The following is a 16373-nucleotide window of genomic DNA, read 5'->3' on the forward strand; positions in this document are numbered from 1 at the left end:
ATACAGTACCTTAATTGGGGTGAGGAGCAATGTTGTCAGTGTTGTGGTCTGATGAGGCAACATTTAGTGTCACCTGTAACAGAGGAGCACGTGTGTACCGGCGCAAAGGTAGTGACCCACTTGACCCAAGGTATGTTGAAAGCACAGTTAAACATCCTGATTCACTCATGGTATGGGGTTGTTTCTCTGGTCAAGGTTTGGGGAAGCTTGTTGTACTTCCCAAGAACATCAGAGTGAGTCAGGATGTTTACCTGGAGCTTCTGTGTGATCATTTACCAAACTCCTTCGAGCTCACAGGTGCACGAGTGTTTCAGCAGGACGGTGCACCTGCTCACAAGGCCAAATCGGTCACCAATTGGCTTCGTGACTGCAAGGTATCATTCATGAAAGACTGGCCAGGAAATAGCCCAGACCTCAACCCGATTGAAAACCTCTGGTACCTTGTAAAGAAGAATCTCCAAGGGAAGGATGTGAGCTCTCTGCCTAAGCTGGAAGCCGCCATTCGTGACTCCTGGGACAAAATACCCCTCCAGCACCTCAGGAACCTTGCCCTTTCACTTCCAAGACGTCTCAAGTCCGTGAAGAAGCGTAAAGGATACCCTACGAAGCATTGAAGGTAAATAAAATGCATTATTTATATGTTTTTTCAATGTTGAAAGGCTTGTTTCGTAGGAGGGACGCAGGGCACTCGATACTTCTGACAAGCAATGTATTTCAATCACAACACATTAAGAACATTTCACAGCCCCCACACAACTCGGAAAGTGACAGAGCAGTTTTAATCTATCCCAGACACAACATGAGCATCTTTAGATGTTGGAGAGACACACATTACACGTGTGTGTACAAATATATTTGTATGCTCCTGACTGGGAATCGAACCCTTGACCTCTTCGACAGAAGTCAGGCAATGATACCACTTGACCCGGCGTGATAAAAAGCTGTGTCACAGCTTTTTTATCACACCGTGGTCGACAGCTTTTTATCACGCTGTGGTTTTGTAGTATAGATTCCCAGTCAGGAGCATACAAATATATATACTATATATATATATATATATATATACAAACATACAGTAAATGTCCTCTCATTCTGCATCTGGTCTTACAGTATTTCTGGTCTTTTGGTGGTTTTTACAAATTGTCCCACAATGAAAGTTATCTGCTCTTCCAGCACATATATATGCTGAGCCGATCGGCACCCATGAAGTGGTCGCCAGCTCGTTGCTGGTACCCATGTGCCCACACTTGCCAATTTGGTGCTGTTGATGCTAGATCTAGCACTTTTCATAATTCCTTATTTGCCGGTGTACAAAAAGAGTGAGTCTGAATTAAAAAATAAGTGTGTTAACCCAAGATGAAGATGTACTGACATCTATCTATCTATCTATTGCCAGACACCTCAATCCCGTTTGGGGTAGCCACAAACAAATTGCCTCCAAGTCGCCCTGTCCCCTGCCATTTCACTGCCCTGCTCCCAACTCACACCCCTCTCTCTCATATACCTCTCCACCCCATCCCTCCATCTCATCCTCGGCCTCCCCCTCCCTCTTCCCCCCTCCAACTCACTCACATACACTCTCTTTGTCAGTCTTTCACCCTCCATCCTCTCCACATGGCCAAACCACCTCAGTGTGTTCCTCATAACACTTCCTATCACATCCACATCCACACCACAACACTTCTTTATATCCTCACTCGTCAGCCTGTCTCTCCATGTGACTCCACAGGCTCCTCTTAAATAACTCATTTCCACTGCTCTCACTCTTGACTTGTGTCCTTCCAACAACATGCAAGCTTCACTTCCATACGTTAGGGTTGGTATCACAATACTGTCATGAAGTAACTTTTTCACTTCCATGCTCACTTCCCTGTTTCTTGTCACTGCTTTCAAAGAACCAGCAACCTTTCTTCCCTGCTATACTCTTTCAAGCACTTCACCCTCCAAACCATCATCCTTACTCATCACACTACCCAAGTACTTTAACTTACTCACATTTTCCAATTCCTCACCATCCAACCTCGCTGTACATTCACTGACTTCACCTCTCTCAAAGACCATCACTTTACTCTTCCCTACATTCACCTTTGGATTCCGTTTCTTACACACTCTCCCAAACTCATCCACCAAGCCTTGCAGCTCCCCTTCGTCTTCACTAAACAACACAGTATAATCTGCAAACAACAATACAGGGAGTTTCCAAACACTATCCTCTCTCACCTGGGCCACTCCAACATCCACTACCCTACCTTGTACCTCTTTTATTACCCCATCCATGTACAGACTGAACAACCATGGAGACATGACACATCCCTGTTTCAACCCAACTTTCAAAGAGAAAAATTCACTTAGTTCACCATCCACACACACTGCAGCCTTAGCACCATCATACATACTCTTCACAGCATTCAACTACTTCCCATCTACTCCATATATTCTCAATACTTTCCACAACCCTTGTCTATCCACCCTGTCATATGCTTTCTCCAAATCCATGAAAGCCGCATACAACTTCTTTCCCTTCTCTAGAAACTTTTCCACTAAAGATCTAATAATGAATATCTGATCTACACCTCTTCCCTTCCTAAAGCCTCCCTGTTCTTCTCCAACTATTCCTCTGTTCTTTCTCTAACTCTGTCAATAAGTATCCTACCATACACTTTTCCTATTATATTAAGAAGACAAATGCCCCTATGATTACCACACACTTCTTTTTCCCCCATTCCTTTGTACAAGGGAAGAATTATACCTGACTTCCAATCCTCCGGGACTCTACCTTCCTCCCATGCCAATCTGCACATCTTCCACATCCATTCTACTACTCTCTCTCCCCCATGCTTCAGCATTTCACCACACACTCCATCAATTCCTGGGGCTTTCCCCGATTTAACTTTCTTCATTGCTTCCACAACTTCTATCCTACTGATTTCTTCCTGTCTTCTCACCTCCCTCCTTCTCCCAGCCATTCCCTAGCCACTTATACTCGTATTACTTCCATCATGTATGTTCAACAATTCCTTAAAGTGTTCTCTCCATCTGCTCACTTTTTCTCCCTTCTCCACTAATAATCTACCATTTTTATCTTTCACTCCCCTGCTAACCTCACTTCCACCCTGTCTTACTCTCTTCACCTCTTCCAGAACATTTTCTTACAGTCCCACCACTTTACACTCAAATTCCTTCCAAATTCCTCATCCACTCTCTTCTTACTCTCCCTTTCTTTCTACATATAACTCTCTCTTCTGCCTCTCAACTTCTTCCACGCCCCTATTTCTCATCCATTCACTGTATGCTTTCTTCTTTTGTGCCACAGACTGTCTCACCTCTTCAGTCCACCACGCTGTTCCTTGCACCCCCCTTCGTCTTCTCTTCCTCCCACACACCACATCACAAGCTGCACATATTTCTTCTGTAAATATCCTGCACACACCTTCCACGTTCCCCATCTGCTCCAATTCATATTTGCCCAATCGTTCCTCCACTTCTCTCTTATACTCTGCCTTTTTCTCATCCTCTTGTAGCCTTTCCACTCTCCTTGCAACTACTCCTTCCTCTCGTCTTTCCCTTCTTCTATTTCTCCATCTTACTTAGATCCTAATTCTGGCCACCACCAAGTAGTGGTCAGAAAGTCCACTCCCCCAACCTCTATAAGTTCTTGGATCCATTACACATCTTCGCATCCTTTCATCCACACACACATAATCAATCATTGCTTTCCTTTGATTCAGTTCACCACCCACCCTTCTCATCACTCGCCATGTATACCTGTGGATCATTTTATGCCTGAAGAGGGTATTGGCTATCACCAATCCCCTCCCAGCACAAATGTCTGATATATGTATGTGAAAAAGCAGGATAAAGTAGAAAACGGCTCAGCCTATCTACTATGCAAAGGTTGCTAAGGCAACCATCCAATCTTTGTTGAGTCCCAATCTTCCCTTAGAATATGGCCCACACTGGTCAGTGTCCAGTATATCTTGGTTCCTGACTGTACTGCTGGCAGAATGGGGAAAAAGTGAAAACTAAAGTGTTGGGAACTGGATAGTGCACTAGACTGTATCAATTTGTATCAATTCCAGTAAACCAAGAGGTAGATCCATGCATATAGTAAAAGGTAAATGAGTGTATGAAAGAGAGAGATATGGAATATGACAAAAATACTACTGCATATGTACTAACATATGATGTATGGACATGGTAAATGAACATGTTAGAAAATGAAATTTGGAAGATGAGCAGAGCACATATACTAACATTTGTATCTATCCCACAGTGTAGGCATCTCAGCCAGCCGTCCCTCTACACACATGGCTGAGAGCCTAGCCTCAGCATCATGGTCCCAGCAGTCCTCAATAGTTTCCTTCAGGAGGCGGATGGCAGGGTTGGTGTCCTTCCACACAGCCGGGAACAGAGGACGAGCCTTGTTACGTGCTACCAGAACCTGCACTTGTTCGAATGTTGGGTGCAGCCCTGTCAAAAAATGTGGGTAAATAAATAATTATCATCACTATTACCCTTACCATCATTATCAGGAAATTTTTTTTCCCACATGAGGATGAGGTCAGGCAAATAAATGAGCATAAATAAAAAGGTTATTTCATATAACATCCACCATCACCACCACCACCACAATTACCACTGTCATTTTTCCCTTCATAATCTTTTGCTCACATAATACTGAAGTATAAATTACAATAAATACTGCCTGATGTCAAGATGAAGTTATTCATGACAACTGTGTTTCTATACCCTTATTTGTAAGCACTGTATCAGAGTTTTTAAAAGTGTTTTGTGATGGAAAACTCACCTCTGAAGATCCAACTAAAGAACAGCACACAAAATTATGTATTTCTGATGCATAAATAAAGAAGTTGTATGCAGCTTTCATGGATTTGGAGAAAGCATATGACAGGGTGGATAGACAAGGATTGTGGAAAGTGTTAAGAATATATGGAGTAGATGGGAAGTTGTTGAATGCTGTGAAGAGTATGTACGATGGTGCGAAGGCTGCAGTGCGTGTGGATGGTGAACTAAGTGAATTTTTCTCTTTGAAAGTTGGTTTGAAACAAGGATGTGTCATGTCTCCATGGTTGTTCAATCTGTACATGGATGGGGTAATAAAAGAGGTACAAGGTAGGGTAGTGGATGTTGGAGTGGCCCTGGTGAGAGAGGATAGTGTTTGGAAACTCCCTGTATTGTTGTTTGCAGATGATACTGTGTTGTTGAGTGAAGACGAAGGGGAGCTGCAAGGCTTGGTGGATGAGTTTGAGAGTGTGTGTAAGAAACGGAACCTAAAGGTGAATGTAGGGAAGAGTAAAGTGATGGTCTCTGAGAGAGGTGAAGTTAGTGAATGTACAGCGAGGTTAGATGGCGAGGAATTGGAAAATGTGAGTACGTTTAAGTATTTGGGTTGTGTGATGAGTAAGGATGGAGGTTTGGAGGGTGAAGTGCTTGAAAGGGTACAGCAGGGAAGAAAGGTTGCTGGTTCTTTGAAAGCAGTGATAAGAAACAGGGAAGTGAGCATGGAAGTGAAAAATTTACTACATGACAGTATTGTGATACCAACTCTAACTTACGGAAGTGAAGCTTGGACATTGTTGGAAGGACACAAGTCAAGAGTGAGAGCAGTGGAAATGAGTTATTTAAGAGGAGCCTGTGGAGTCACGTGGAGAGACAGGCTGACGAATGAGGATATAAAGGAGCGTTGTGGTGTGGATGTGGATGTGATAGGAAGCGTTATGAGGAACACACTGAGGTGGTTTGGCCATGTGGAGAGGATGGAGGGCGAAAGACTGACGAAGAGAGTGTATGTGAGTGAGGTGGAGGGGGGAAGAGGGAGGGGGAGGCCGAGGATGAGATGGAGGGATGGGGTGGAGAGGTATATGAGAGAGGGGTGTGTGAGTTGGGAGCAGGGCAGTGAAATGGCGGGGACAGGGCGACTTGGAGGCGATTTGTTTGTGGCCACCCCAAACGGGATTGAGGCGTCTGGCAATAGATAGATAGATAGATAGATGCATAAATAAAGTATTTTCCACAGAATAAAATATTACACAAACTATTGCACAGACTCTAAGGTGGAAATTGATGGCTTATGTATTAACTAAAGCTGACATATTTACTGTGACTGTAATCAAAACCAACATTCAACCCTCACAAGCTTGATCATGAAGTTCAGTGCAGCACCAAACATCATCCTCTGGCAGCTAAGTTGTTTGTTAACTACCATACATAATGTTTGACATCTTACTAAGGATCCATCACCAATGTTCTCATACAGATGAAATTACACAAATTATTTTAAAATGTGATGACTGGATATCCTGATATCCTTATATGAAAAATACTGTAATATTTCTACTCTTAACATCTTAGGTTTTGATCAGTTTGGGAAAGCTCCTAACAGCAACTTATAATTTGTCTTTCTATATTATGAACCTATCAAATCCTTTGACTTGGATTGTTTATTAGCTAATAAGTGTTATGAAACAGATATTGTATAGCAGGACAATCTATGGTGTCATATTAGAGATACCTGGTTGGAGCGCACTATGGCCTTGGCACTGCAGTTCGAGTCCAAGGGGTGGCCATGTAGATGCTACCAAAGGTGTAGGTCAGCCTCCTACAATCAAATGCTCTGAACTATGTGTAGCTAGGCCTCAGCCCCCTACACTAAGAAACATGCAAAATGGGATTTGGCAGTTACTGTTACCCTTCCCATATCTCTCTTTTCTTCCACTACATGTCAAGTATTTTACTTCTAGATCTTTCCTTGACTTCTGTAAAGCTGTGCCTGGTTTAGTGTATTTACCTTGTTGTGATATACAGGAAATGAGCTACACTCATGGGGTCCAGTCTCTGTTTCTCAGCAAGACAAATTTTGCTTTGAACTTGTTTAAGTTTTTAGACTGGATGATTTCTCTGTCCAGGTCTATGAATCTATATGGAAAACTATACAGTGGAACCCCGGAATTTGTACGCCTCTCTACTCGTACAACTCTGTTTTCGTACAGCTTTTTCTCCCAAAAATCACTCCAGTTTTCGTACAGTGACTCATTATTCGCACTAAGAGATGTGGCGTCGTAGGTGGCACATGGTCGCCAGTCTGGCTTTGTCTTCCACCAGCTATGCATCAGTCATACAGGCTCGATTAAACTTTGTGATGAATTTAGTATTTTCAATAGAAAATTGTACATAATCATGGGCCCTAAGAAGATCAGTGAGTCAGCTGGAGCTAAAAGGAAAGTAGTTAGAACAACAATTGGGCTGAAAAAAGTACTCACTGCAGAGTCTGAAAGTGGAACCCGTGTCTCCGATCTTGCCCTTCATTATTGTATGGTGAAATCTACCATTTCATCCATACTATAAAAACAGATTAATGCAAATTACATAGCTTCTTATGGAAAAAAAATCATTCGGTTTCAAACAATTCGCAACTTGTACAGCCTCCAGGAACGAATTGTGTACGAATTCCGGGGTTCTACTGTATTTCTTGATATATTTCAAGCAACTTGGCTTTTTCAGTTTCATTCCGTGTCCTCTTGTTACTCTCCCATCCCATACAAACAGATCTTTTCTGTCAATTTTACCTACTCCCATCATGGCCCTGAACACTGCAATCATGTCACTCCTCTCTCTCCTTTCTTCTAAGGAAGGCGGATCCTGCTTTTCCAGCCTCTCTCTGTAAGACAGATCTCCCAGGCTAGGGACCATCTTGGTTGCTGTTGTTTGTATTCTCTCGATCTTGTTTATATCTTTGTTTTTGAGTGGGGACCACACTACTGCCGCATATTCCAACCTAGGGCAGATCATGGCCACTATCAGTTTTTTCATCATCTCATCCATGTAATGAAAAGCTACTCTTATATTAGTCAGGAGTTTATACGTCTCTCTCACTGTCTTGTTAATGTGATTTTCAGGCGACAAACAGTCCTGGACCAGCACTCCCAAATCCTTCTCTTCTCTCGCTTTTGTGATTGGTTCATTACCCATCAAATAATTCAGTGATGGCCTCTTGATACTTTTACCCATTTCCAATACAGTAATCCCTCTAATATCCGAACGCCCAATATCCGAACATCCCCACTAACCGGACATAATCGTCCCGGGTTCCAATATTCCAAAAATGGGCCAAAAACCGCGAAAAATTAAAAAAAAATCTGACTTTTTTTCCCTCCCGTAATTTGAAATTGTCACGTGGCGCCGAACAGCTGTTACACCATGGTCCCTTCACCCCTTCCTTCCTCCCCCTCCCCCCTCCCCTGTCAGGGTTGCCAATTGGTATTTTTCATTACCAAGTGTGGGCCAATTTGGCAATGAAAAATTCGTTTGGTAATGAATCAGAATAATGCATTACCAAGTGGATTTTTCACATGTACGAGGATACACAGGATGGAGATGGTGGATTGTTTGCTCTCTCTGATTAATCTGCTACCCTACATAGCATGAAAATAATCAACATGATGTTAATTATAAGGAGAGTGATTACATGTATTTCCACTTGTATATATGATTCGTGAAGAATAAATGCTAGCTTTACGCATTTGGTAATGAAAAGTTGAGGAGATTGGTTATATGACCATTGCAATCTGGCAACTCTGTTACCCCGCCATCATCAACAGTCACAGCCAAACTCCGATCGAGAGCAGATGCTTATAGCCGTGCAAGCCACAGGTGCTTGTTTTTTGTGAATAAACAGTGAATAAACTGCAATACCCCGCCACTAGAACACACGGGAATTTACAGTGTTGTGCGGTGTTAAGAAATTAGAATTTAGAGTGCAGAGGATTAACTGTGGACTGTAAACTGGCAGTTCAAACAAGTCCAGGTGCCTGGGACTTGTAAGTACCCAGAATATTTAATATTGTATAAACTCACCTCTAAAACTTCATTTTATGGTTCTTTTGCATTTATTTCAGTCTTTTATGTCCCTTATTGGTGTGATTTGGGTCTTGAATAGGTGCAATGCATGTCCAGAGGGAGTTGTATAGGAGTTTTTCTGAGTTAGGGTCCATAAGTACAAGTCCAGGAGGCTGGGGCCCAATATCCGGACAGGATCACTATCTGGACATGCCTTTGGCTCTATTACATCGGATATTGGAGGGATTACTGTATTTTACATTTTTTTGCATTGAATTTCATTTTTCACACCTGGCTCCATTCGTGCATCCTATCCAGATACCCCTGCAGCATTTTACAATCCTCCTCAACCTCTACCTTCCTCAAGATCTTTGCATCATCAGCAAACAAACTTGCATAACTGTTCACTTCATCTACCATATCATTTATGTACATCAGGAACATTACTGGCGTCAACACCGAACCCTGTGGGACTCCACTTTTTACTTCCCTCCATCCAGACATCCTATCCTTTATTACTGTCCTCATTTGTCTGTCTCTCAAAAAGTCTCTCATCCATTTCAGGAGGTTCCCCTTCAGTCCTCCTACATGCTCTAGTTTCCACATTAGTCTCTTACGGGGTACCTTGTCAAAGGCCTTTTCCAAATCTAAATACACACAATCCACCCAACCATCTCTCTCCTGAAGCACGTCAATCGCACTTGAGTAAAATCTCAACAAGTTGTAAACGAACAGCCACAGCGAACAGACGTGTCTTGACTGCTCCCAGGCCAAGGCTCAGCCACCGCTGCAAACCTTAATTAGTTTTCAGGAATTATGTTTGTCCTGCCTCCTATGGTCTTGTTTTCAGTTTAAAATATTGTAAGTTAATATAGACTTCCAAAAATGTAAAGATTTATTGCCAAGAGTATACATGAATGTTTGAAGTATTTTCGGTAACAGCTGTTTTGGTACTGTAAGTTGTAACCAACCTCAATTATGGCCGAAAATGTAAACACGGAGAGACTCGAATTTCCAGGATTTGATAGAAATACTGTCTTGGATCTGGTTAAAACACTGATTATCAGGATTAGTGAACTTGAAAAGAAAGTGGAGAATCTAGTGTTAAAAGATGTGTCTGAGAATACGGAAATTACCATACAGAGTCTGATTCAGTCTAATGAGACGGCGAATGAAGAGATAAGAAATTTGAAGCGTGAAAATGTTGAATTGAGGAGAAAACTAGAAGAGAGAACTAATAAAACGGAGAAGGTGAGCAGTGTATTGGAAGAGCATAAGGCAAAGTGGGCACACGTAGAAGAAGAACAGAAAGAAGTGGTCAGCTTAAGAGAAATAATCCTGGAAGAAAGAGAAATGAACAAGATAAAATTGGAAGAAAATGTAGTGAAAATACTGAAGAAAAAAGAGAAAATAATGAAACTGTAGAAAGGAACAGATGCGTGGTAATATTTGGAAACAGAGAGGAGGAAGAAAAGGTTAGATCTGTGAGACTCGAGAAAGACACGAACCTGGTAAGAGGAATATTAGGGAAGATTGATCCCGAAGGAGACAAGTCGGTAAGAGAAATTGAAGAAGTAAAGAGAACTGGGCCTTACAAGAAAGGGGAAACAAGACCAATGAGAGTCAAGCTGTCAGCAGAAAGTGTAGTAGATGACATACTGAAAGTGACCTGGAAATTAAGCAAAGAGGCAGGGATGAAAAATATTATAATAAGAAAATATTTGAATGATGAAGAGAGATAAGTTTTAAAATCATTGAAGGAAGAAGTAAAGGAAAAAAATGATAGGAGGACAGAGGAGGAATGTAATACTTTTTTTTGGAGAGTAATGGATATGAAAGTAAGGAAGTGGTTTTTAAGGAAACAGAAGTGATGGAAACTAAGGGGGATGGCTGTGAAAGATCAGAAGTTGAGGAACTGGTACTGACGGAGAGTAGGAGAGAAGAGGGTATAAAAAAACATCAAAAATAATCTGAAGGTGATGTATACTAATGTTGATGGTTTAATATCGGCAAGGATTGATATTAACGATTTCTTGAGAGAACATGAACCTGATGTCATGTGCTTTGTAAAGACCAATTTAGGAGAAGATATTGATGTTCATTTGGGAGATGGTAAATACAAACTCTGGAGAAAAGACAGAAAAGAAAAAACGGGAGGAGGAGTGATGATAGCAGTGAAGAACAACATAAATGTAGATACTGTGGAAATGGAAGAAGGCAGGGCTGAAGTGATATATATGAAATTAGAAACTGGTGAGAATGTTAAGAGAGATATGGCGGTAGTGTATGTTCCCCCTAAGACGAGAGCATGGAATGATGACGAATACCAGGAGATGTTGTCAGATATGGCTAGCTATTTACAAAAAATAATTGTGAAAAGCAATTTGTAATATAATTTTGGTGGGTGACTTTAATTGTAAAGAGGTGAACTGGGAGGAATGGTACTCGGGAGGCGGCAAGGATTCGTGGGGCACTATGTTATTAAACATAATAATGAATAATGTGATGACGCAATAGGTCAAAGAAGAGACACGGTTTCGAGGTGAGGACACACCGGCAAGGTTAGATTTACTGTTTACCAAAGAACCCGTTGTAATAGAATCATTGAAATATCTCTGTCCTTTAGGAAAAAGTGATCATGTGGTCACTGAGTTCCAGATGATAATAGGGAACGTTGAGCCAAGAGACGAGCTTCATGGACAGGGAAGATACAACTTTGGGAAAGCAAATTTTACAGGATTGAGAAACTTTTTTGAAAATGCGGATTGGAGAAAATTCAGAGAAACAAGAGAGATACAGAGGAAGTGGGATATCTTTCTAGACCTCTATAATTTGGGAGTGGAAAAATTTGTACCAAGAGTAAGAGGGAAAGAAAACAGGAAAAAGGAGTGGTTTAATAGAAGGTGTATGATAGCAAAAAAAGAGAGAGATAAGGCGTGGAATAATTGGAGAAAGACAGGTAACAACAGAACAAAGGAAGAATATAAAAGAATTAGAAAAGAATACACAACAATACGTAGAGAAGAAGAAAGGAATTTTGAAAAAGATATAATAGACAAATGCAAGGATGAACCCAAACTGTTTTATAGATTTGTTAATGGCAAACTGAAACAAAAGGAAGGAATCACCAAACTGAAAGTAAAAGGAGAGGTCTATAAAGATGCAGCAATGCAAGCTGAAATAATGAACAAATGTTTCCAATTGGTTTTCACTAATGAAAAAGAGTTTGTGGAAGGAGAGGGAGTGATTAGAAATGTACTGGTGATAAAAGATATAAAAGTGGAGGTACAGTTAGTGTATAAATTACTGGAAACTCAAGATGTAAGGAAAGCCCCAGGACCTGATGGTATTTCTAATTGGGTACTGAAGGAATGCAGAGAACAACTGGCGGATAAAAATTCACAGTTTAATCGTGTGTTCTCTGGAAGAGGGGAAAGTGCCACAAGAATAGAAGAGGGCAAATGTGGTACCAATTTATAAGGGAGGAAACGGGGAAGAACCCCTGACTTATAGACCAGTGTCTCTAACCAGCATGGTCGCAAAATTGTGCGAGAGAATCCTGAAAGACAGATGGATAAAATATCTAGAAGAGATGAATATTTTGGCTGAATGTCAGTTTGGATTCAGAAGTGGAAGGTCAAGTGTTTCAAACTTGTTGAGCTTTTACTCAAGAGCGATTGATGTGGTACAGGAGAGAGATGGTTGGGTGGATTGTGTGTACTTTGACTTAAAGAAGGCCTTTGACAAGGTACCTCATAAGAGACTAATGTGGAAACTAGAATATATAGGAGGACTGAAGGGGAAACTTCTGGAATGGATGAGACTTTTTGAGAGACAGACAAATGAGGACAGTAAAAAAGGACAGAATGTCTGGATGAAGGGAAGTAACAAGTGGAGTCCCTCAAGGCTCAGTGTTGTCGCCAGTAATGTTCCTGATTTACGGAAATGATATGGTAGATGGAGTGAACAGTTATGCAAGTCTGTTTGCTGATGATGTGAAGATCTTGAGGAAGGTAGAGGTTGAGGAGGCTTGTAAAATGCTGCAGGAGGATCTGGATAGGATACATGATTGGAGCCGGACATGGGAAATGAAATTTAATGTAAAGAAACATAAAATATTGGAAATGGGTAAAAGTACCAGGAGGCCATCACTGAATTATTTGTTGGGTAATGAATTAATCACAAAAATGAGAGAAGAGAAAGATTTGGGAGTGCTGGTCCAAGATAGTTTGTCACCAGAAAAGCACAAGATAGTTGGAGAGACTAATAAACTCTTGACTAACATAAGAGTAGCATTTCATTATATGGATGAGGAGATGATGAAAAAATTAATAGTGGCCATGATCCGCCCCAGGTTAGAATATGCAGCGGTAGTGTGGTCCCCACACAAAAAGAACGATATAAACAAGATTGAGAGAATACAAAGAACAGCAACCAAGATGGTCCCCAGTCTGGCAGACCTGTCAAACAGAGAGAGGCTGCAAAAGCTGGATTTGCCTTCCTTAGAGGAAAGGAGAAAGAGGGGAGACATGATTGCAGTGTTCAGGACCATGGTGGGAGTAGATAAATTTGACAAAGAAGATCTGTTTGTATGGGATAAGAGAGTAACAAGAGGACACAGAATGAAATTGAAAAAGTCATGCTGTTTGAAGGATATCAAGAAACATAGCTTTCCTTACAGAAGTATAGACTTATGGAATAGCCTGGACAAAGAGATCGTCCAGTCTAAAAACTTAAATGAGTTTAAAGCTAAATTTGACTTATTGAGAAACAGCAACGGAAACCCACGAGCATAGCACATTCTGTGTATATCACAATTAGGTATATTAGGTAAATAAATAAATATTTGGAACGACTTAGACGAAGAGGTGGTGCATGAGAAAAACATTCATGTGTGTAAAGGTCTATCTATCTATCTATATACCTAGGCTGCTTCCCCCAAAGAAAGGGAGGTAGCCGAGACAGGACGACACACTCCCCATTTACTCATCCATTCAAACACATTCATTCGCATCTTAGCCCCAAAGGGGAGAACGGTCAGATCATCACTGCACCACACCGCACAAGGGTCAACTGCGCAATGCAATCAGTGACATCCGCAGCAGGGCCCGACAGCAGAACTGGTTTACCCCTGCCACATCATAACAGACCCATCCCCTTACCCGCACCTGACCTGACTAGCTGATCAGACCAAATGCGGGAGAATATTCCCTTAGGGCTGCGTCATCACTTATTCATTCACAATTTCTCTCCATTTATTTCAGTCACGCACAGCCACTCTTCCTTGCTCAACAGACATCCCTCTCACATCCAGCGCTCTCTTCACACTGTCCATCCATCCTATTCGTGGTCTTCCTCTCAGCCTTACACCTCTCACATCAGATCTAGTTATCTTTTTCACCAATCGCTCATTATCCATTCTCTCCATGTGCCCAAACCATCGCAACACCCTCTGCTCAACTCTACCAGCCATCTCCCGAACAACTCCAGTTCTCCTTCGCACTTCATCATTTCGCACCCGATCCATACACGTCACTCCACACATACTCCTCAGACACCTCATCTCCATTACATTCAAACTTTTCCTCTCTGCTACACCCATATTCCATGTTTCAGCCCCATATAACGCAGTCGGTACCACAACACCCTCATACAGCTTTCTCTTTACATCCATTCTAAGCGAACGACATTTAAACACTTTTTTCATTCCTCCCAGCACCTTTCCTACTTAAGTCATTCTAAACTTCACTTCTGCATCTATTCTTCCATCCACAGCAACATGTGACCCTAGATATTTAAAACAATCTACCTCCTCAAGCAACTCACCATTCAAAACTATTTTCATCCCCCTACCATCTATCAACCTCGTACACTTCATCACTTTACTTTTATTCTCATTTACTTTCAATTTCCTCCTTTCACACACCCTTCCAAACTCCTCTACCAACTGTCTCAATCTCTCCTCTGAATCAGTCACCAGTGCAGTATCATCTGCAAACAGCAGCTGCTTCAGATTCCACTCTCCACCATCAACATTCACCAGACTCAGACCTCCACCTAAAACTCTTGCATTCACCTCCCTTACAACACCATCCATGTAAATATTAAACAACCAAGGCGACATCACACATCCCCGTCGCAGCCCCACTCTCACGGGAAACCAATCACTCACAGCATTTCCCACTCTTACACACGCTCTACTATTTACATAAAAACTTTTAACCCCTTTTAGTAACCTACCATCAAGTCCATACAATCTTAAAACAGTCCACAAAGCCTCCCTATCAATTGTATCATACGCTTTCTCTAAATCCATAAATGCCCAAAACACATCCTTGCCTTTCGCTAAATACTTTTCACACACTTGTCTCACAGCAAACACCTGATCAATGCATCCCCTCCCTTTCCTAAAGCCACACTGCTCATCACCAATCACTCCCTCTGTACCCTCTCTAACTCTCATAATTAACATTCTACCATACACCTTACCTACAACACTCAACAGACTTATACCCCTAAAGCTAGTACATTCATACTTATCACCCTTGCCTTTATACAACGGGACCACACAAGCACTTGCCCAGTCAATTGGCACCATACCTTTCTCAAAGCACACATTCAACAATCTTACTAACCAGCCAACAATAGTCACTCCACCACCCTTCAGGCATTCCACAGCACACCCATCCATACCTGCAGCTTTCCCTGTTTTCATCTCCTTTACTGCCTTCTCCACTTCCTCCTTCGTGATCAAAGAATCATTCAACGCTCCCAACACATTTATTCCTTGCACCCTTCCATCTGCCACAATCTCAGCCACCCTTTCCTCCTCTACATTTAACAATCTTTCAAAATACTCTGCCCATCTCTTCCTTACTGCATCCATCTCAATTAACATCCTTCCATCCTCTGCTTTTACTCGTTCTTCCTTCCCAGACTCTCCCTTTCGCACCCTTTTCACCTCCTTCCAAAACATTTTCTTATTCTGTTGAAAATTCTCTGTCAGCCGCCTACCCCACCTCTCATCTGCTGCCACTTTAGCATCACGCACAGCCCTTCTCGCTCTATTCCTCTTTTCCTTATACCTTTCATATGACATCTCATCCTTCCTCTGTCAAGGTAGACTTGATAAATGTGGATTTGGAGACAGGACAATACGAGCATTGCTCAATTCCTGTATACTACAAATAGGTAAATACAAATAGATAAATACATGACCTACTTTCCACTTCTGAATCCAAACTGACTATCAGCCAAAATATTCATCTCTTCTAGATATTTTACCCATCTATCTTTCAGAATTCTTTCACACAATTTTGCGACCATGCTCGTTAGGGACACTGGTCTATAATTCAGGGGTTCTTCCCTGTCTCCTCCCTTATAAATTGGTACAACATTTGCCCTCTTCCATTTCTGAGGCACTTTCCCCTCTTCCAGAGAACACACAATTAAACTGTGAATCTTATCCACCAGTTGTTCTCTGCATTCCTTGAGTACCCAATTAGAGATTCTATCTG

At 41.7% G+C, this 16373-nt stretch overlaps 1 protein-coding gene across 1 annotated transcript in view; it reads right to left on the minus strand.

The window, feature by feature from the left end:
* The window catches only part of LOC145410993 (uncharacterized), a 406180-nt gene that overhangs the window by 19078 nt on the left and 370729 nt on the right, over positions 1-16373 (minus strand). The window contains exon 9 of the mRNA XM_080281052.1: positions 4255-4470. Within this exon, the coding sequence (XP_080137178.1) occupies positions 4255-4470 (216 nt within the window). The remainder of the gene's footprint in view (positions 1-4254; positions 4471-16373) is intronic.

The sequence above is a fragment of the Coenobita brevimanus genome, chromosome 87 (assembly GCF_032717465.1).
Source record: "Coenobita brevimanus isolate Jiangsu-jjx chromosome 87, ASM3271746v2, whole genome shotgun sequence".
Classification (NCBI taxonomy): Eukaryota; Metazoa; Arthropoda; class Malacostraca; order Decapoda; family Coenobitidae; genus Coenobita; species Coenobita brevimanus.